This window comes from Leucopleurus acutus (genome assembly GCF_964270905.1).
Source record: "Leucopleurus acutus genome assembly, chromosome: X".
Taxonomy (NCBI): Eukaryota; Metazoa; Chordata; class Mammalia; order Artiodactyla; family Delphinidae; genus Leucopleurus; species Leucopleurus acutus.
The window spans coordinates 11,879,699-11,898,117 of NC_139148.1; the positions used below are offsets into that span (position 1 = coordinate 11,879,699).

The 18,419-nt window shown below is 42.1% G+C and overlaps 1 protein-coding gene across 3 annotated transcripts in view; it reads right to left on the minus strand.

Annotated features, from left to right (window-relative positions):
- The window catches only part of VEGFD (vascular endothelial growth factor D), a gene marked incomplete at its 5' end in the record, with an annotated part of 36,842 nt that overhangs the window by 8,787 nt on the left and 9,636 nt on the right, over nucleotides 1-18,419 (minus strand). The window contains 2 exons of one of the 3 annotated variants that reach the window (XM_082865296.1): nucleotides 3,049-3,239; nucleotides 7,618-7,819. In XM_082865296.1, the coding sequence (XP_082721422.1) occupies nucleotides 3,049-3,239; nucleotides 7,618-7,819 (393 nt within the window). Of the gene's footprint in view, nucleotides 1-3,048; nucleotides 3,240-7,617; nucleotides 7,829-18,419 lie in introns of all 3 variants that reach the window. The other 2 variants (XM_082865295.1, XM_082865294.1) reach the window with 2 other exon arrangements.

Sequence of the window (18,419 nt, forward strand, 5' to 3'; positions counted from 1 at the left end):
TCCAATAAAGATGTTAAAAAAAAAAGAATAGAGCTAATATGCAAACTATTATATATAGGATGGATAAACAACAAGGTCTTACTGTATAGCACAGGGAACTATATTCAATGACCTGTAATAAACCATAATGGAAAAGGATATGAAGAAGAATATATATGTGTATAACTGAGTCGCTTTGCTGTACAACCGAAATTAACACAACATTGTAAATCAGCTATACTTCAATAAAATTAAAAAAAAAACAGAACTAATAAGGCTAAGGGCTGGCATGAAGGAAAGAATTCTGGGCTGGGTGTCAGAAGACCAGGGCCTTAACCAACTTTATCAAGTATTTAAGTTCTGTCAAATCTCTTAAATTTTTGGTGTCCCTAGAACGCTTGTAAAATGGTAACCTTGTAAAATGTCCCCTGCTCCTGCTTTAGGTCTGAGTGTGAATTGTAAGGATTAAATGAAATTATAGCTATGAAGTTTCTTTGCAACCATGGTGAACAGATTACTGTTCAAAACTATTTACTTATCTCTTCCCATGCCATCTCCATCGGAGGAATACAGTTTTCTGTTCCTTGACTTTGGACTTGGCCACGTGACTTGCTTTGGTTGACAGGACATTAGCAGACATGACACAAGCACAGACTTGAACTGTGCGTGCATGCATTTGCTCTAGCCACGTGAAGAGCATGAGCTGGCAGGCTTGCTGGTCTAAGGGATACGAGACACAGGGACCAGACCTGGACTCAACCTGCAGCTTGCCACCAAGCCCAACTGAGCCCACTCTAAACTAAAGGAATCTCAGATATACGAATGAGAAAAAGCCATCGTTGTTTGAAGCCACTAAGTTTTAGGGTGTTTATTATGCAGCATTATATAGTACTAACTGACTGATACAAGACCATCATGCCCAAACAATGAGAGGTAACATGAATATCATTCCATGTTTCTATATGCTAGCCCCTGTTGTAAACACTTTTATATTAATTCATTTACCTTTGTAACAACATTATAGGGAGGGTTTTTTAAATTACCCCCCTCCAACTCTACAGGGGAAGAAACAGATGTACAGAGAGGTTATATAACTTGCCTAAGGCCATATAACTATTGATCGGAAGAGTGGGGATTTGAACCCAGGCAGTCTACTCTAGAGCTAGAGGGGATATTCTTAAGAATATGCCTTATTACTTTTTGCAATGAAACTGCTGTGACCAGAGGAAGCAAGATGGGATCTCCATAAGTAAAATTTACTTGCTGAGAATATCAGTTACTTTGTTTCTAGAGAGGCTCTCTGATGTATGGATGCATTTCAACTTGATTTGAATGCTCTGTCCATTCAATCAGCATTCCATGTAGTCCTTACTACATAGAGTCTTCATTTTATTCACTTAGTTTCTAAGATGTATTTCACTGAACAGTCCATAACTTTGGGATGAGAGGTAGTTTTTCTTTAAAAAAAAAACCACTATTACAATGTTCAAATATGCATATTTGGAAAGAAAAACTGCTGTACATTTACACTTAAACACATTCTTTAAAACTACTCATTTGTTGAGGACAGCAGTCAAAATACTCAATTATCCATTGTTAGGTGGAAGCAATCCATTAAAGTTGTGCTTAGCCTGACCTTTTTATACGTAATGGCACGTCCATGAGTCTAAGTAAGCGGGTGTTTTTAAGAGTGTTTATTTTGCATGAACTTCATCTTCTTGCGAAATTTTTCAGCTATACTCTAGGGTATAACACGGTCATGAACTAAAGTCTCTTACGTTATGCAAGCTTTGTTTCCACTCACAGGTTGATGCTTAGCCATACTTATGTCATTTTTTCCCCTGACTGTCAAACAGCAGAGGTCAGAATTTTTACAAGTTCCAAGATTCTCTAAAAGAATTTAGAAAAAGAAACTCTTCAGTTTAAGGGATATTTTAAGTAGGGGGGGAAATTAAGGATAAGTTAACCTAGTATCAAACAAATCAGGATTCCATTCTTTCCATCCAGTTAAGATAATTACCTAACATGGGTATATTCAGTGCATGGCTAATGTTATTGTGCTACCTCTTTTCACAATCATGAGGCTAGACTGTAGAGGCAAATGTGACAATTAAATGAATATACCGATATGCGTGAGGAATTTGCGACACAGAACCAAAAGGAATGTAGTTTGACTTACAGCTTTTTAATGTTTTGCTAAGTTTGTTATTACTGCTCTTCTATGCCACGTTTATTACATTTCCCAACAATATGGTAGCGACAGAATCAAAAACTTATCTACTGAGCAAAAGGAATTTTATAAGATGGAGAGGGAAGAATTATTTCTTTCATGGGGACTGGAGGATTATTTTCAAAGGTCTTTTGTGCTAGGTATTTTCCATTTGCGCCTCCGGAGACGCCATCCTCTTTCCTTCCTTCCCCACTGGGCTGTATCCCAGGATGCTGACCTCCATAGAATGCATCCATAGGCCCTCTTGCCCCCCACCCGCCTGCCGGGCTAAGGGCTGGCAGGGGCTGCCCCTCCTCCAGCCAGTCCTGCAGCCCGCTTCTCCATTTCCTCTCTCGGTTCCCATAACCGCTCCATCCTCTTGCCTCTTCAGTCTAAGGGTGGGAACAGCTCTCCCTTTCTGCCAGCTCTGGGTACTTCACCAGCCCTTTCTCCTTCCCCCGCCCCCTTCACTGAACTCTTCTCAATCGCTCCATTTGAACAACACAGAACCTAATGAATACACAAGTCAGTGTGGCTATCTTCGTTCCTTTAAACGTCTGTTCTAGTAACTTCCATATGATTTTCTGATCCTTGACATTATAGCATCAGAGAGACAGCAACTGACAAGGGTCCAGGCTTTGGAGTCACCTGGATTTGAATCCCAGCTCTGCCACAAGCTACCTCTTTGAGCCTCCATTTCCTCATCTATAAAGGAAGATGATAAGCTACCCATTTACCTTATCTCAGGGTTCAATGAGATGACACACATAAAGCATTGAGACAGCGCTTGGCAATCAGCTGAGCTGTAGCTGTCGACACTATCAGCGTCAGGGCTCCGGGGAGGGCTGATGTCCTCATACCTGTTTGGAAACGTACGAGGTGCTGCTGTTGACACAGACGAGGCTCTCTTCATTGCAGCAGCCGCCACACCGGAACACGTTCACGCAGGGGGGCTTGAAGAACGTGTCAGTGCTTCTCCCCAGCTCGCCGGCCACCTCCACGCACGTCTCTCGAGGGCTGCACTGCGTCCTTTGCCATTCCTCATCTATAACTGCGGAGAGGCAGCTCGTTGGGCCAGTGGAACAAAGGGCCCTGACATGCCCACGTGTGCCAGGGTTACACTCAACACCGTCATTCTCACACGTGCAGCGCTTGGTGATTTCACCAGACGGGTATTTGGGGTCAGTCCTTTAACCAAGGATTGTCTGCAGAAAATTTACAACCAAAATCTGCATTCCTTCCCATTTATACGATCCCTTCGTAGACTCTAATTCTACCTTCCGTTGGTGATGAACACCATGTTCTGGATATGACTACACTGGGTACATCTGGAGAAGCCTGCTAATAAGAAAGTAAATAGAGGCACATAAAGCAATGACATGTAAGCATTATTTATTAAGCAATTTACGGGACACAGCTGGATGGCATTTCTTCTCCTTGAAGCCAGGTGTGGGCAGGTTTTAGCAGCATTAAGAAATATGCTTCGGGAATTCCCTGGCGGTCCAGTGGTTAGGGCTCCATGCTTTCACTGCCGAGGGTGCGGGTTCAATCCCTGGTTGGGGAACTTAAGATCCCACAAGCCGTGCAGTGCAGCCAAAAAAATAAAAAATAAAATTAAAAAAAAAGAAATACCTTTCTATTGGTTGCTTAACTAACTATATACGGCAAACACATGAATGAAAAGTTAAGTGGGGGCTTCCCTGGTGGTACAGTGGTTGAGAGTCCGCCTGCCGATGCAGGGGACACGGGTTCGTGCCCCGTTCCGGGAAGATCCCACATGCCGTGGAGCGGCTGGGCCCGTGAGCCACGGCCGCCGAGCCTGCGCATCCGGAGCCTTGCTCTGCAACGGGAGAGGCCACAACAGTGAGAGGTCTGCGTACTGCAAAAAAAAAAAAAAAAAAAAACACTTAAGTGGAGCTAATCTTTCCTCAAGTCAGAGTGTTCTTATTTGCAAATGCCCGATACTGATGTTTCTATCAAATGATGAAATAAGCTGGTTCATTTTTTTTTAAATAAATTTATTTATTTCTGGCTGCGTTGGGTCTTCATTGATGCGTGCGGGCTTTCTCTAGTTGCGTTGAGCGGGGACTGCTCTTCGTTGCGGTGCGTGGGCCTCTCACCATGTTGGCCTCTCTTGTCGTGGAGCTCGGGCTCTAGGCACACGGGTTTCAGTAGTTGTGGCACGTGGGCTCAGTAGTTGTGGCTCACGGGCTCTAGAGCGCAGGCTCAGTAGTTGTGGCGCACAGGCTTAGCTGCTCCGCGGCACATGGGATCCTCCCGGACCAGGGCTCAAACCCGTGTCCCCTGCATTGGCAGGCGGACTCCTAACCACTGCGCCACCAGGGAAGCCCAAGCTGCTTCATTTTGATGAAAGGAGCAATATTCTGGCCATTCTAGCTAATTTGTGGGAAACAGGAAAAAGAAACAAGTCTCGGAGAATCAAAAAAGATTACATACATTCTTGTAAAACATACTCGCCTTTCTCTCAAAGTTTATTTTTTTAAATTAGATTTTGATGCTATGATACTTAATGCTGCATAGCCTTTCTATGGACGTTTTTGGGAAATGATTCAATATTATGATAAAGACAATATTTAAAGACTTTCTTTTAGTTTGCCATGGAATTGTAGAGTTGATTATACACTGGGGTGGAGGGGAGTGGTGAAAACCCTTAGTGGTTGGCAGCTTCTCATCTGACCCTCCATCACGCCCACCTCCTGGTGTTCACACCCTGTATAATCCCCTCCTCTGCTTGTGGGCTGGACCTAGTGGCCCGAATGTTATGAAGAGAACACAGCAAGAGCGATGGGGTGGCACTGCCACGATGAGGTTAACAAAGTCTGATTTCCATCTTGCTGGCAATCCCCAACTCTCGCTGGCACTCTTCTGCCTTCTCAGCTTGCAGGCTTGGATGAAGCAAGCCATCATGTTGGAAAGGCCCACATGCAGGGGACTGAGGGTGGCCTCTACCTAACCGCCAGTGTGGAGCTGGGACCCTCAGTCCAACAGCCTGTCTGGAACTGAATCCTGCCAACAACCTCTGAGTGAACTTGGAGGCACATTTGGCCCCAACTGAACCTTGGGATGCTGCCCGTGACCCAAGATGACACCTGGACTGCAGCCTCCGGAGAGACCCTGAAGGAGAGATACCAGTTGAGGCTATGTCTGCAATTCTGACCCACCGAAACTGTGCGATAAAAAATGTTGTCTGAAGCAGCTAAGTTTTGGGGTAATGTGTTACACAGTGATAGATAAACTCTTCTCCATTTTTACCCCATCTTCAAAAATTTGTAAATGGTCTCTGCCCAGATTCTGAATTCCCATATATGTGAACGTGTTTCTACCAGAAGGGATAGAGAGAACTTCTATCTGGAGGATACAGATAAAACATTATTGTTGCAGATCTGACGCTAGTCTCTAAATTATTCTCTTAAAACATCTTTTCCACAGCCTTCTTCCTTTTCCGCCCATTAATCTCAGATTTCCTCATATGATGCTTTCTTCAATCACTGAAAACACAAAATACGTTTGGCTGGCTGAAAAGCACTGCATATACTATACAATTTACCTAAACTCTGTTTTTTCATCATAAAATCTACTAGTCCAAGAAACCGCTTAAAATGCCTGATTATGAATATTTATATACAGAGTCTGAAGGTTGTAAACATGGGAGATAAATTACCCAGTTAGGTACTATTTAATTCACTATTATTAATCATAAATCCTTGAAAAAACAAGTACTCAAGTTATAAAAACATTCCTTGCTTAAAATGCTATTTAAATGTTGCTTTCTATTTTCTTTTTTATAAAACTAAGTTTTCAAAGTCAGAACATTGTGTGGAACTATGACCAATGACACTGAGCAAAGGCTTCATATCTCTACTGTCATTACTACTGCCCAGCAGGACTGTTCTTCCTCAGGGAATTACCCTGAAATCCATGAGGGAGAGTTAGAGCAAATTATAATTGGGATACCACACCGATTTAATTATGTGCTGCTTCTAACTTACTAAGTAACTTTAGATGATTCCGCCCCCCCCCCCCCCACGTAACAAGAGACATTTCAGAGTTGGCAAATTCCATATTATTTATGTTTTTTAAAAATATTTTTAAAAATTTTTTATGGTTTCCTTCTTAGAAAATGTCAATTTCGACATGAATGACTTTTTAAAATCACCTCCTCTTGGTTTTATGGTAATGCTTCTCTATCTCCATCTTCACAGAGCATCTCCAGGCTTGCCTCAGGCCTTCAAACACGTAATCTGGTTAAGGCCCTGAATCTCCAGATGAGGTCTGATCCCTGTACTTTCATGAAGTCCTTGCTCATTCACCACACAGAAACAACTAGAGCTTCAGACCTCTGGCTAAATTGGGTTCTAGGCCATGGTTCCAACCATCTCGACTCATTTAGACACAGTCATACAGATGCACACCAAGCATCCTCTTCACTCCCGGACTCTGGTGCTGCTAAGGTATCGATCCCACCTACGCACAGCCTTCTCCGCAGCCAACAATATCGTCCTTTTACAAACGGAAGAAAATAAAGATAACTCTACAGAGAAAGAAAAGAATAATTCTGGCTGAGCAGTCAATTTAAATTATGCAATAGCTACAATCCGATACCAGGTAATCCTATGTTCATCAAATCTAAAAGGCTAAATCATCAATGCCACGGTGGTTTCTTGTGCCGTTTTGACACATCATCAAAAAAGTTAAATGCCTAACTGGAGGCCGCACAACTGTATTTGGCAAGCATGTCATTCGTTATAGGACAGTACATACAGACAACAGTTTGCTTGTAAACATCCTCCAAACCTTACTACGGAAGAGTCATTCTCTTTATTTCAAATCATGTTATTTTCTACTCCAGCGTCTGGATTCTTTTGTCTAGAGAATTTCCCCCTCCGTTATTCTCCTAGTAATACCAATATGCATTATTCCAACTCAGCTTTTAAATTCTACTTTTCATTTTTACTTTAAAAAAAATCACAGAATTTTGAAGACATAAAAAAGCTATACCTAATCTATTGGTTTTTATCCATGTATGTATGGCCGTAGAATGCTCCTTATTAATGAATACCCAGGTTGTTTTGTTTTTTAAGTAAACTCAATTATTTTTTTTTTTCTATTAAGAACAGGCTTTCTGGGTTCCTTTTGCCCTCACATCTCTTGAGTTAAATATATTTCCATATTGGGAAGTGTTATGTGGTGTTGAATTTTTGATCTCAAAATCATATTGGGTGTATTTCTCTGTGGAGTAAACCCAGGAAACCAGGACTCTCCACTAACACTGAAGCTATGAAACCAAAGACCCCCTTGTTTTTTTCTCCCAGACACGTGCCCGCCCTACTCAAACTTTTACAAGAAGTTGGCGCATTTGTTACTATCTGACAAAGAGGAAGAATCGGCCTCCGCACGCACACACCTACCTTTTAGCGTCTCAATGTCATAGAAAGTGGCCGCAAACCTGGTGGACCGATGGGATGCTGAGCGAGAGTCCGCGCTGGTGAGACTTTTGAGCTTCAGTCGGCATCTCCACAGCTTCCAGTCCTCGAAGTGGGTGATCTGCAGTAGTTCCTCCAAACCCGAAGCCGCCCTAATCTGCTGCTCAGATTGTTCTAACATTGACCGGGATGCCCGCTTAAAGCGAAACAAAACAAACAAAAAAACTGGCTTACAGGCAACTTACTCAAGTTCTAGTTTGTCTTGATAATATTCATTGCTAACACTTACAAATGTAAGTAGAGCTAAGAAGAAATTAGATTATTCAAATGGACACCAGTACCTAGGGAAAATGACATCTAGTAGTTTTGATTCACATTCTGTTCATTTATGATTGATGGAATGACTTATTCCCCCTGGGTTCTCAGAACACTTAAGGACAGTATCGTAGTGGGTTGAATGGTGGACATTTAAATGACATGTCCACGTCCTAACCCCCAGAACCTGCAAAGATGACTTTTTTTCGGAAAAGGATCTTTGTAGATGTAATGAAGTTAAGGATCCTGAGATGAGGTCATCCTGCATTATCTGGGTGGACCTTAAATACAAAGATAAGCATCCTTATAAAAGACAGGCGAGGGAAGACACTGACACAGAGAAGGATTTGTGAAGCCAGAGGCAGAGACTAAAGTAACGCAGCCACAAGCCAGGGGTCGCCTGAAGCCACCAGAAGCTGGAAGACTCAAGGAGTGATTCTTTCCAAGAGCCGATGGAGGGAGGATGGCCCTGCTGACACCTTGATTTTGCAACTGGATTCCAGAACCGCGAGAGAATAAATTTCTGTTGTCTTCGCCATCAAGTCTGTGGTAATTCAGTATGGCAGCCACAGGAAACTAATATAGATTTTTAAATCACACTACTTTGTGCAGGAGCCAATGACAATTGTTTTCATCTGTTATTTGGGACACTGACCCACAAAGTCTTGGGGACCCTGCCTACGGTCACACAAGAAGGAAAGATTTTAAGAACCTGATAATCTGAATTTGCTGACTTCTAACCCTCTGAACTTTTTTTTCCTTTTTAAACCTGTTTATTATTCCAAACACATGATTTTTTTTTTCCTGAAAACATACACTTCTAGAGCTTATGTTGAAAACTTCCTTCCCACACAGTTGCATGAACTGTATTGACTGATACAACCCATGGATTTATGAGGAAAATAAAGACTTGGCTGATAAAAGATTTTCAGTATGCAGTCGAATTGTTCAAAATTAGGGACTTGGTTACATAATGATATATGCATACAATGAATACTATGTGATCGTCAAAACCAATGATGCAGATGTATACTGGGACAGAAGGAATTGAGTCCTCCCTGGAATGTGCTGGAGAGACAATAAAGTAGTCTGTCTATGGTTAGGGACGTGGATTTTCTCCTGCTGAGCCTGTGGTTACTGAGTTTATGTTCTGCTGTGTGGTTTGCATACGCATGCTGAGGACTTTTTGTTTTTAGAGCTGGGGTGAGGGAAGGGAGAGAGGGAAGAAACAGTGTAGCTGCAGGACGGTGCTGAGACAGGAAGGTGGAGCGAGAGGTGAATGTCAGCTACCTGACAGGGGGAGGGGCAGTGGGGGAAAACGGAGATGCGCAAATGGGACCTCCATCTGGACACTGGGTGGTGTGATGTACATCCTCCTCCACTGCCCCTCAAAAACTTTGGTTAAAATCTGTATCATTTAGCAGTGTTTTGGGAGTGGGTTTTTTTTTTCTTCCTTTAAAATTTGTATTGGAGTATAGTTGCTTTACAATGTTGTGCTAGTTTCTGCTGTACAGCAAAGTGAATCAGGTATACGTATACATATAACCCCTCTTTTTTGGAATTCCTTCCTATTTAGGTCACCACGGAGCACTGAGTAGAGTTCCCTGTGCTATATATACAGCAGGTTCTCATGAGTCATCTATTTTATACATGGTAGTGTATGTATGTCAATCCCAATCTCCCAATTCATCCCAACTCCCTCTTTCTCTCCTTGGTATCCATATGCTTGTTCTCTACATCTGTGTCTCTATTACTGCTTTGCAAATAAGTTCATCTATATCATTTTTCTAGATTCCACATATATTGTTAATATACGATACTTGTTTTTCTCTTTCTGACTTACTTCACTCTATATGACAGTCTCCAGGTCCATCCATGTCTCTGCAAATAGCACAATTTCGTTCCTTTTTATGGCTGAGTAATATTCCATTGTATACATGTACATCTTCTTTATCCATTCCTCTGTTGGGGATTATTTTTTTTAAGCTATGATGATGGATACCGAGAGTTGTCCAAAAGTGGGTGTTCAAAAGAGCAAGTGTGGTCCCAGTCATGTATGATACAGTTATATGTCTTTAAAAATTATGTGTGTGTAATGTACATTATATATACATATATATCATTAACTATGGTTAATCATATATATCAAATTAAATATATATGTAATATCTGGAGGAATATACATGAAAATATAAACAATGGTTAATTTTCTAGATCAACGGTTGTCAAACTACAGCCCCCTGGCATAATTTAGTCTGCTGCCTGCCTGTCTTTATAAATAAAGTTTTACTGGAACACAGCCATGTCCATTTACTTACCTATTGTCTACAGCTGCTTTTATTCTAGAATGGGAGAGTTGAGAAGTTGCAATAGAGACTTTCACAGCAGTTTCAATCTGAGGCCACCTGTCCTTTTTTGGAACAATTCCTTAATGTTCTCCGTTGTTGTATTTTTCATTATTCCAGGTATTATATTGTCTCTATTCTCTTCTTTGAGACATGTATCAGACATGTATTGGAGCCTTTTAATGATCTTACATGTGCTTTCATATTTATCTATTTTTTCCTCTTCATGTTTTTAATGTGACAGGTAATTTAATTGGTTTCTCTTCCCAATCACCAATTCTCCAATTGTGTGAGTCTAGAGTTTAAGTTTTTAATTTCAATGACCACATTTCTAATGTCACCTATTTCTACTTTATTCTCCTTCCCGTCTGCTTTTTGTTTCATTTCTGTACGTTTTTCCTAATTTGTCATTTTTGTTTTATGAATATTAGTCCTTTATCTCTTTGAGGGTTGTAAATAGATTTAAGTATTCAAATTGTTTTATATTTTAACTTCATATATATGAGTTCTTTCCCGATTATTCATTTTATTGGCTGTCTTTCTCAGTAATCATTACCTCTATGTGCTTTGGAATTTTGTTTAGTAGTTTCATCTTCATTGGGAGATTCGTTTTTTCTTTCTTCATTTAAAGGTCTGTGGGGCTTCCCTGGTGGCGCAGTGGTTGAGAGTCCGCCTGCCGATGCAGGGGACACGGGTTTGGGACGCGGGTTCGTGCCCCGGTCCAGGAGGATCCCACATGCCGCAGAGCGGCTGGGCCCGTGAGCCACGGCCGCTCAGCCTGCACATCTGGAGCCTGTGCTCCGCAGCGGGAGAGGCCGCGGCAGTAAGAGGCCTGCGTACCACACACACACAAAAAAAGGTCTGTGGTTGCGTCCCCTGACACTCAGGGCCCTGGGTCCAGAATCTTACTGAGTGTTTATGACTCAGGGATCAGCTCAGTTCAAGCCCTGCCTCGTCCTCTGGCTCATGTTAAGCAGTTTCATAGAAGACACGGCTCCAGGCAGCCAAGAGCAGTAACTGTTCCTCTTTCATGGATCTGCTGGATTGCACTCATGGAGCCCATTACCCACTGGAACTGAACTTGTGGTGGCCTCCACCTTCCAGAACAGTCCATCAGTTCTGTAGCTTCAGCTTCATGGTTTTTTAAAAAATTTATTTTTCTTGAGATACAGTTGACAGCATGGTATAGGTTTAAGGTATACGACATGTTGATTTCTTCAGCTTCATGTTTTTGGTACCATTTCTGCAAACGTTTGCCATTTGCAGATGTTTACCATCCTGTGATCAATTTTACATTTTATCGATCATTGCTACGGACTATAAACCAACTCAAAACATGAATGTAGAAGGTCATCTTGCTTGGAAGTCCAGATGTGAATGTGAATGTGTGTGTGCACATGTGTGCATGTTTTAATAAAGGTGGGAAAATCTTGAACATGTTTATGACCTGAGGGAAAGAACCAACAGAGAGGAAGAAACGGAACATATGCATGAGAAAGCAGGGACCTAGAGGGGTTGGTGTGACATAAGTTCCAGAGACAGGTGGACAGAAGATGAACGAATGAGAGGGTCTGGAAGAGGAGGCTCATAGAGATGATGCGGGTCTGTAGATCGCAGGACTGCTTGGGACCTATGATTTCTCACTTCTTTGAGAAGCTGGAATCAAGGCAATTTTCTGGGAGCAAGGGCTGGAGGAAGCTTGAAGAGCATAGATAGGGTTTGGGGAACAGGCACTGAATCTCAGGAGCGTGCCACAGCTGCTTCATCTAAGAAATCCGGGGATGAAATTGAATAACTGCCGATCTCTCCAGTGACTCAAATTCAATGATGTGCCAACAAGGCTCGTTTTTCAATAGTTTCTCTTTTCATGATTATTCATTCCCTCTTCTAATTGGACGCCACGACTACTTCATATTCAATCCACTCTGCGAAATAAAATTTTGTTACAACACTGCTTCCCCATCAAAATAATGAAAACAATCAAATGGCTTTTTATATGTTTTAAAAATTGTACTCTACTGAGAGGATTTTTATTTATTGAGGCAAATCCATAAATACGGAATGATGAGGCTTCATAGCTCTTACAGGTTTCAATTCAATCTGAGAAATATTTTTACACTATCCAACCATGAGAGCTCAGAGGGGAAAAAACCTCTGGATTGAATTTAAGCCACTGAATGGCTCATACGACTTACCTCATCATAAAAAATGAAGTGTTTACTCAAGTACAAGTTATTTAAGCATACTTTAAGCCTCATAATTTAAAACCTAGTTTGAAATAACTGAGAAATTGCAGTTTATTTTGCTCTTACAAGTGGAGGTATTGAAAATTCGGAATAAGCAGAGACCTGACAACCAATTCATCCCAGGGGTGGGCATATGTTTACAAAGGGTCAAGAATAACTGTTTGTTTCCAAGAGGCTTTCTGCACTAGTTGATTTCTGTATAATTAACTTTATCTACTTGAGCAAGACGAACATTAAAATTAGAAAGCGTAAGTATAGGCCCCAGTACATATTTAAACCATGGATTTCAACGGTTTTAACTACCACACGTTTGCCAAGTAAGTTGCTCCTAATTTCTTCCTATATTCTAATGGAAGTGCTAATCAAAACTAAAATAATTAGAAAGCACTCAGCAAAAGGAAGTGAGGCATGGTTACCAGATCTCTGCTTTTTGTTACAGCAACATCTTTTTATGTGTCTGTGGTAATGAATCCAAGACTGTTAGTAATTTCCCTCCTAAATAACAAATCATTCTCTGACGTCTTGACTACCACAAGCCAGTTTCCAAATTGTGAGGTTGAAGGTCTTTGTAACAAGATTTTGCCATTATTTCAATGCATACTGCTTCCTAAGGTACAGAATGAAGGGTAGCCACTTTCTCTTTTGTTAATTTCTAAGTTCACATGGTGTTCTCCCCGAGGAAGCGTGAGCATCTCCATAGCTCAGGCCCAGACAGTCATCTACACCAAGTGTGACTAAGATATTTGGAAAGGTATGGTGGCTGGGTTTGGAGGAGGAATTTGCAAGTATCCACGCTGTGGGGAAATCAAAGGCCTTCTGTACTCCTAATAATTTGAGCTCTCAATTTGAATGCCCTCTTCCTCCAAAAAATATCTAGTCAAGGAACATATTCAAAGAGTGAACAAAGGCATAATTTGGGGATATCAAGGAGCCTCACTGAAGAAAACAGCAGGAGGTTGACTTTGGTGGCGGCACAGAGCAGGTTTGAGAGTGGGAGGGCTGACAAATAAGACTTGGAAAAGAGGTTGGTGCAGTGAGGTACCACTCGACATCCACTAGGATGGCCACAGTCAAGAAGACAACACCAAGTGTTGATGGGACTGTGAAATGGTGCTGTCACTTTGGCAAAGAGTTCAGCAGTTCTTTAAAAAGCTAAACATAAACTCACCAAACAGTCAACCGATTCCACTCCTAAGGATTACATAAGAGACAGAAAATCGATTATTGGCTGCCCGGGGCTCGGAGTGGGAATGAAGGTTAATTGTGAAAGGGCACAAGGGATCTTATACGGAGGATGGCCGCACCACTCAGTAGGTTTACTAAACACCACTGAATTTTACTTCCAACAGGCGAACGGGCAAATTTTACAGTATGTAACTTGTATGACAATGTAGTTGTTTAAAACAAAAAAGAGGAAGGATTGGAAGCTTAAAGCCCAGGCTACTTATTTCGGAGGCAATGAAAAATATCAGAGAGTTGAACAATGGGATGTCACTGGACACCCATTTCATTGGTTTGCTCTTTTGTTCATTTCTTTTAAAAAAAAAAAATTATTTATTTATTTTTTGCTGCGTTGGGGCTTCGTTGCTGCGCGCAGGTTTCCTCTAGTTGCGGCGAGCGGGGGCTACTCTTCGTTATGGCTTCTCATCGTGGTGGCTTCTCTTGTGGTGGAGCACAGGCTCTAGGCATGCGGGCTCAGTAGTTGTGGCACATGGGCTTCAGTAGTTGTGGCTCGCGGGCTCTAGAACGCAGGCTCAGTAGTTGTGGCGTGTGGGCTTAGCTGCTCCATGGCATGTGGGATCTTCCCGGACCAGGGCCCGAACCCGTGTCCCCTGCATTGGCAGGCGGATTCTTAACCACTGCGCCACCAGGGAAGCCCTGTTCATTTCTTCTTGCTTTGGCCTTAGTCCATGCTGTTCCCTCTGCTGGGAATGCCCTCTACTCTGTCTAGCTAAACCTTTCTCAGCCAGGTGTTACCTGCGTAGGGAAGCCTCCCCCACTACTCCCACCCTTGCCTAGGTCTGATCTGTCAGTCACATGGATTCCGAGCTCCCCACCCTTCTCCCCAGTGCTTATCACCACTGACGCTAATGAATTATTTGTGTCATTACTTACTTAATGCTTGTCTTCCCCACTGGGTCCTTCAGGACCACTGGAGTAGTAATGATATGTTTTATTCGGATAGCAGTAGTAAGAGCTATGAATTAGGAGGTTGGGATTATTAACAGATACACAGTACTATATATAAAATAGATAACCAACAAGGACCTACTGTATAGCACAGGGAACTCTACTCAATATTTTGTAATAACCTATAAAGGAAAAGAATTTTAAAAAGAATATATATACACATAGGGACTTCCCTGGTGGTCCAGTAGCTAAGGCTCCACGCTCCCAATGCAGGGGGCCCGGGTTTGATCCCTGGTCAGGGAACTAGATGCCACAGGCCACAACCAAGAGTTCGCACACCACAGCTAAGATTCCGCACGCCACAATGAAGAGCCTGTGTGCTGCAACCAAGACACGGTGCAGCCAAAGGAATAAATAAGTAAATAAATATTTTAAAATAAGTAAGTAAATAATTTAAAGAAAGAATATATATACACACATATGTATATATATGTATATATATAACTGGATCACTTTGCTGTACACCTGAAACTAACACATTATAAATCAACTATACTTAAATTAAAAAAATAGTAAGAGCTAAATATTTATTAAATGTAAGAATAAACAGATTCATCAAATGCTATAGAAAATTTAACCCTGAGATTATTCACTTATTCAAACTGCATCACTTACTTTTCAAGGATCTTCCTCTGAGTATCCTCCTTCCAGGTCCAAATCAAATGCCACTTTTTCCATGAAGCTTTCTATGAAGTCCCTAACTTAGACTATATTTTTAATGAGCACGTTGCAGTTCCCTTACTATACTGTGATCTCCTTGAGGGTAGATCCTCCTAGAGGGTCAGGCTCACCTTTTTATATAATAAGTACTTAATGCATATCTGAAGAAGGAATTTATGAGTAATAAATATAATACGTACACGCATTTGAAAAGGAGTGATCAGGGCCAGGTTTGTGCGGTCTGTTTAATCTTTTGTATAGAGCGATGCTTCTCAAAACTTCCAGTGCATACCAATCACCTGGCAATCTTGCCAGGATGCAGATTCTGATGGAGTAGGTTTGGGGTGAGACCTGGGATGGTGCATTTTTAACAAGCACCCAGGTGATGGTGATACTGCTGGTTGGCTGGCCACACCTTGAGAAGGGTTTATAGCAGAGGTTCTCAACCTTGGCCTCACCTTGAACCTGCCTGGGAAGAAGCCTCACAGAGACACTGATGCTTGGATCCCATCCTCAGAGATTCTCATCTTCTGGTTCTGGGCTACAGCTTTGCCATGAGGATTGTGAAAAACTTCGTAAGTGGTTGCTAGTCTTAGAAGAAGCTGGGTGAGAGACATACAGGCTATTCTCTCCCCTTGCTCTGCAACTTTTCTGTAAATCTAAAATTATTTCAAAATAAAAAGTTTCTTTAAAAAATCTATATACACTACCAAACGTAAGGTAGATAGCTAGTGGGAAGCAGCCGCATAGCACAGGGAGATCAGCTCGGTGCTTTGTGACCACCTAGAGGGGTGGGATTGGGAGGGTGGGAGGGAGGGAGACGCCAGAGGGAAGAGATATGGGAACATATGTATATGTATAACTGATTCACTTTGTTATAAAGCAGAAACTAACACACCATTGTAAAGCAATTATACTCCAATAAAGATGTAAAAAAAAAAAATCTTTCCAAGTGATTTGAATGAGAAACACTCATCTTGGGAATGGTGCATGCTGGTTTAAGTTCAAAAGGCCTGGGTGAGTGCCTGAGCCCCGTACAAGCCCACTGAGTGGTGAATAAATGGTAGATGTAAGCTGAGAAATAGTCTTATTCTTTAAACCCCTCTGAATTATACCGTGGATTCAAAACACTTGGATGAGTATCTTGCTGAACTGGATTTTCTAAGCCTTCTCTTAACTCAAGTCACCGGACTGACTGTTTGTGGCCCACTTCCCAATCTGTATGACTTTTTCAAGATTGAAGACCAACAAAACTGTTTTCCAGGCTGAACAGCACGAGGAGAGCAGCTGCCTTATGTGAGACCATCCTAGATGACAGGAAAAAAATTCCCAAGGAGCCAAAACAACCCACTTCTCCCAAACAGAATTAAAGATAATAGGTACTGCTTTAACTTACTGGGACTTAATTGGGAATAGTAAATTCTAATCCTTTCACACGGCAGTCTAGAAAATATGTGAAGGCACACAGAAATTAGGACATAAACACAACGCCAAGGGGAAGGGGCGTGGCTTAGGAGTACATGGCTCAGATCCATCCTGCCTCTGAGCTGTTAGAAGTTACGAGTTGCAAAAAGCTGTTCTTGGGTCATTCAAGTCCTTTGCCCTTAAGAATCCTCCTGTTCTAGATATGAAAAAGGAGACCAGCTTTGCAAAATTCCCCACTGGACCTCTCGAGAACTGTGGGTCGATGTTTCCAAGCCTTTCAAAACTGATGATTCTATTCTGTCAAACTGTTGGCAATGTGTCTTCAGGAAGTTTAGTGATAAGGGGGTGGGGTGAAGAGAATTTGTATATCTGGAAGATCCAGAAGCTTCGGAGTGTGCTGTGGACGGAACACATTTCACACAACGTTCCCTAGATTTGCTTAGGGATTTACAAGTGTTGCCTGGGGAACCAGTCCTCTGATTACTGGGCCCTGGAGTTCAGGAAACCAGTCAGCAATTTGTTTCCCTTTGCAGTGGGTCTAGGGAGTGCATCATGTTGCAAGACAAATAATTCCATGCTCCCTCTACCTCTTAGCAACTTCTGTTTCACTGGAAATGCATTTTGCATTTCATCTTTAGCTGGATGTTTAAGGCTGAGCCCAAACCACCAACTTTTCCCTGGTTTGGGATCCAAGTTGTACCGCCACGTTCCCAGCTGTCCACAGATACCGTTCCCCCACCCCTGCTTCCCCTTTCTCACTCTCCCACCTGTCAAGGAACCCGCGCAGGCCATGTTAGACTCGCGAGTCCAAACTGAAGTTTTGTGCATTTGCCTCTTGTAACTCTCAAGTGGAAATTACATCCCCCGAAAGGAAGCTTTGCCCGATACTGGAAACCACTCTGTGGTCTGGACAGACGGCTGATTGGCGCGGGAAGAGCATGGATGAGAATTGTCCAAAACTGGTTTTGAATGGTAGAGCATTCTGGGAAATGTGTTGGTGGTTTCTTATAAAGTTCAACAGACGCTCACCATGTGACCCAGCAGTCCCACTTCTGAGAGTTTACCCTTGATAAGCAAGGACTTAGGTTCATTCGAAAACCTTGACGTGAATGCTTCTATCAATACTAGCTTTCTTCGTAAGAACTAAAAACCTGGAAACAACTGTCACGTCATTCAATATATGAATGGTTGCTTAGACAAACCGTGCCACGGCCATCCCATGGAATACAACTCAGCCGTCAAAAGGAATGAATGCCTGGTATGCACAGCAACTTGGGTGGATCTCAAAGGCATAGGGAGTGAAAGAAGCCAATCTCAAAAGGTTACTGACTGTATGATTCCATTAATAACATTCTAGAAAAACCAGAAAGATAGTGATGGAGAACAGAGCAGAGGTTGCCAGAGGCTGGGAGGAGGGTGTGACTATAAATGGGTAGCATAAAGGAATGTTTTTTCTGTATCCTGATTATGGTGGTGGTTACAGAAATCTCTGTGCTAAAAATCCACAGAACTGCACATCAAATGATAATTTTACCGTATAGTACCTTTAAAAAAATAAAGTAAGCTGGCTTTGAATCCAGGCACTGCTCCCTTTTAGCTATTTGAC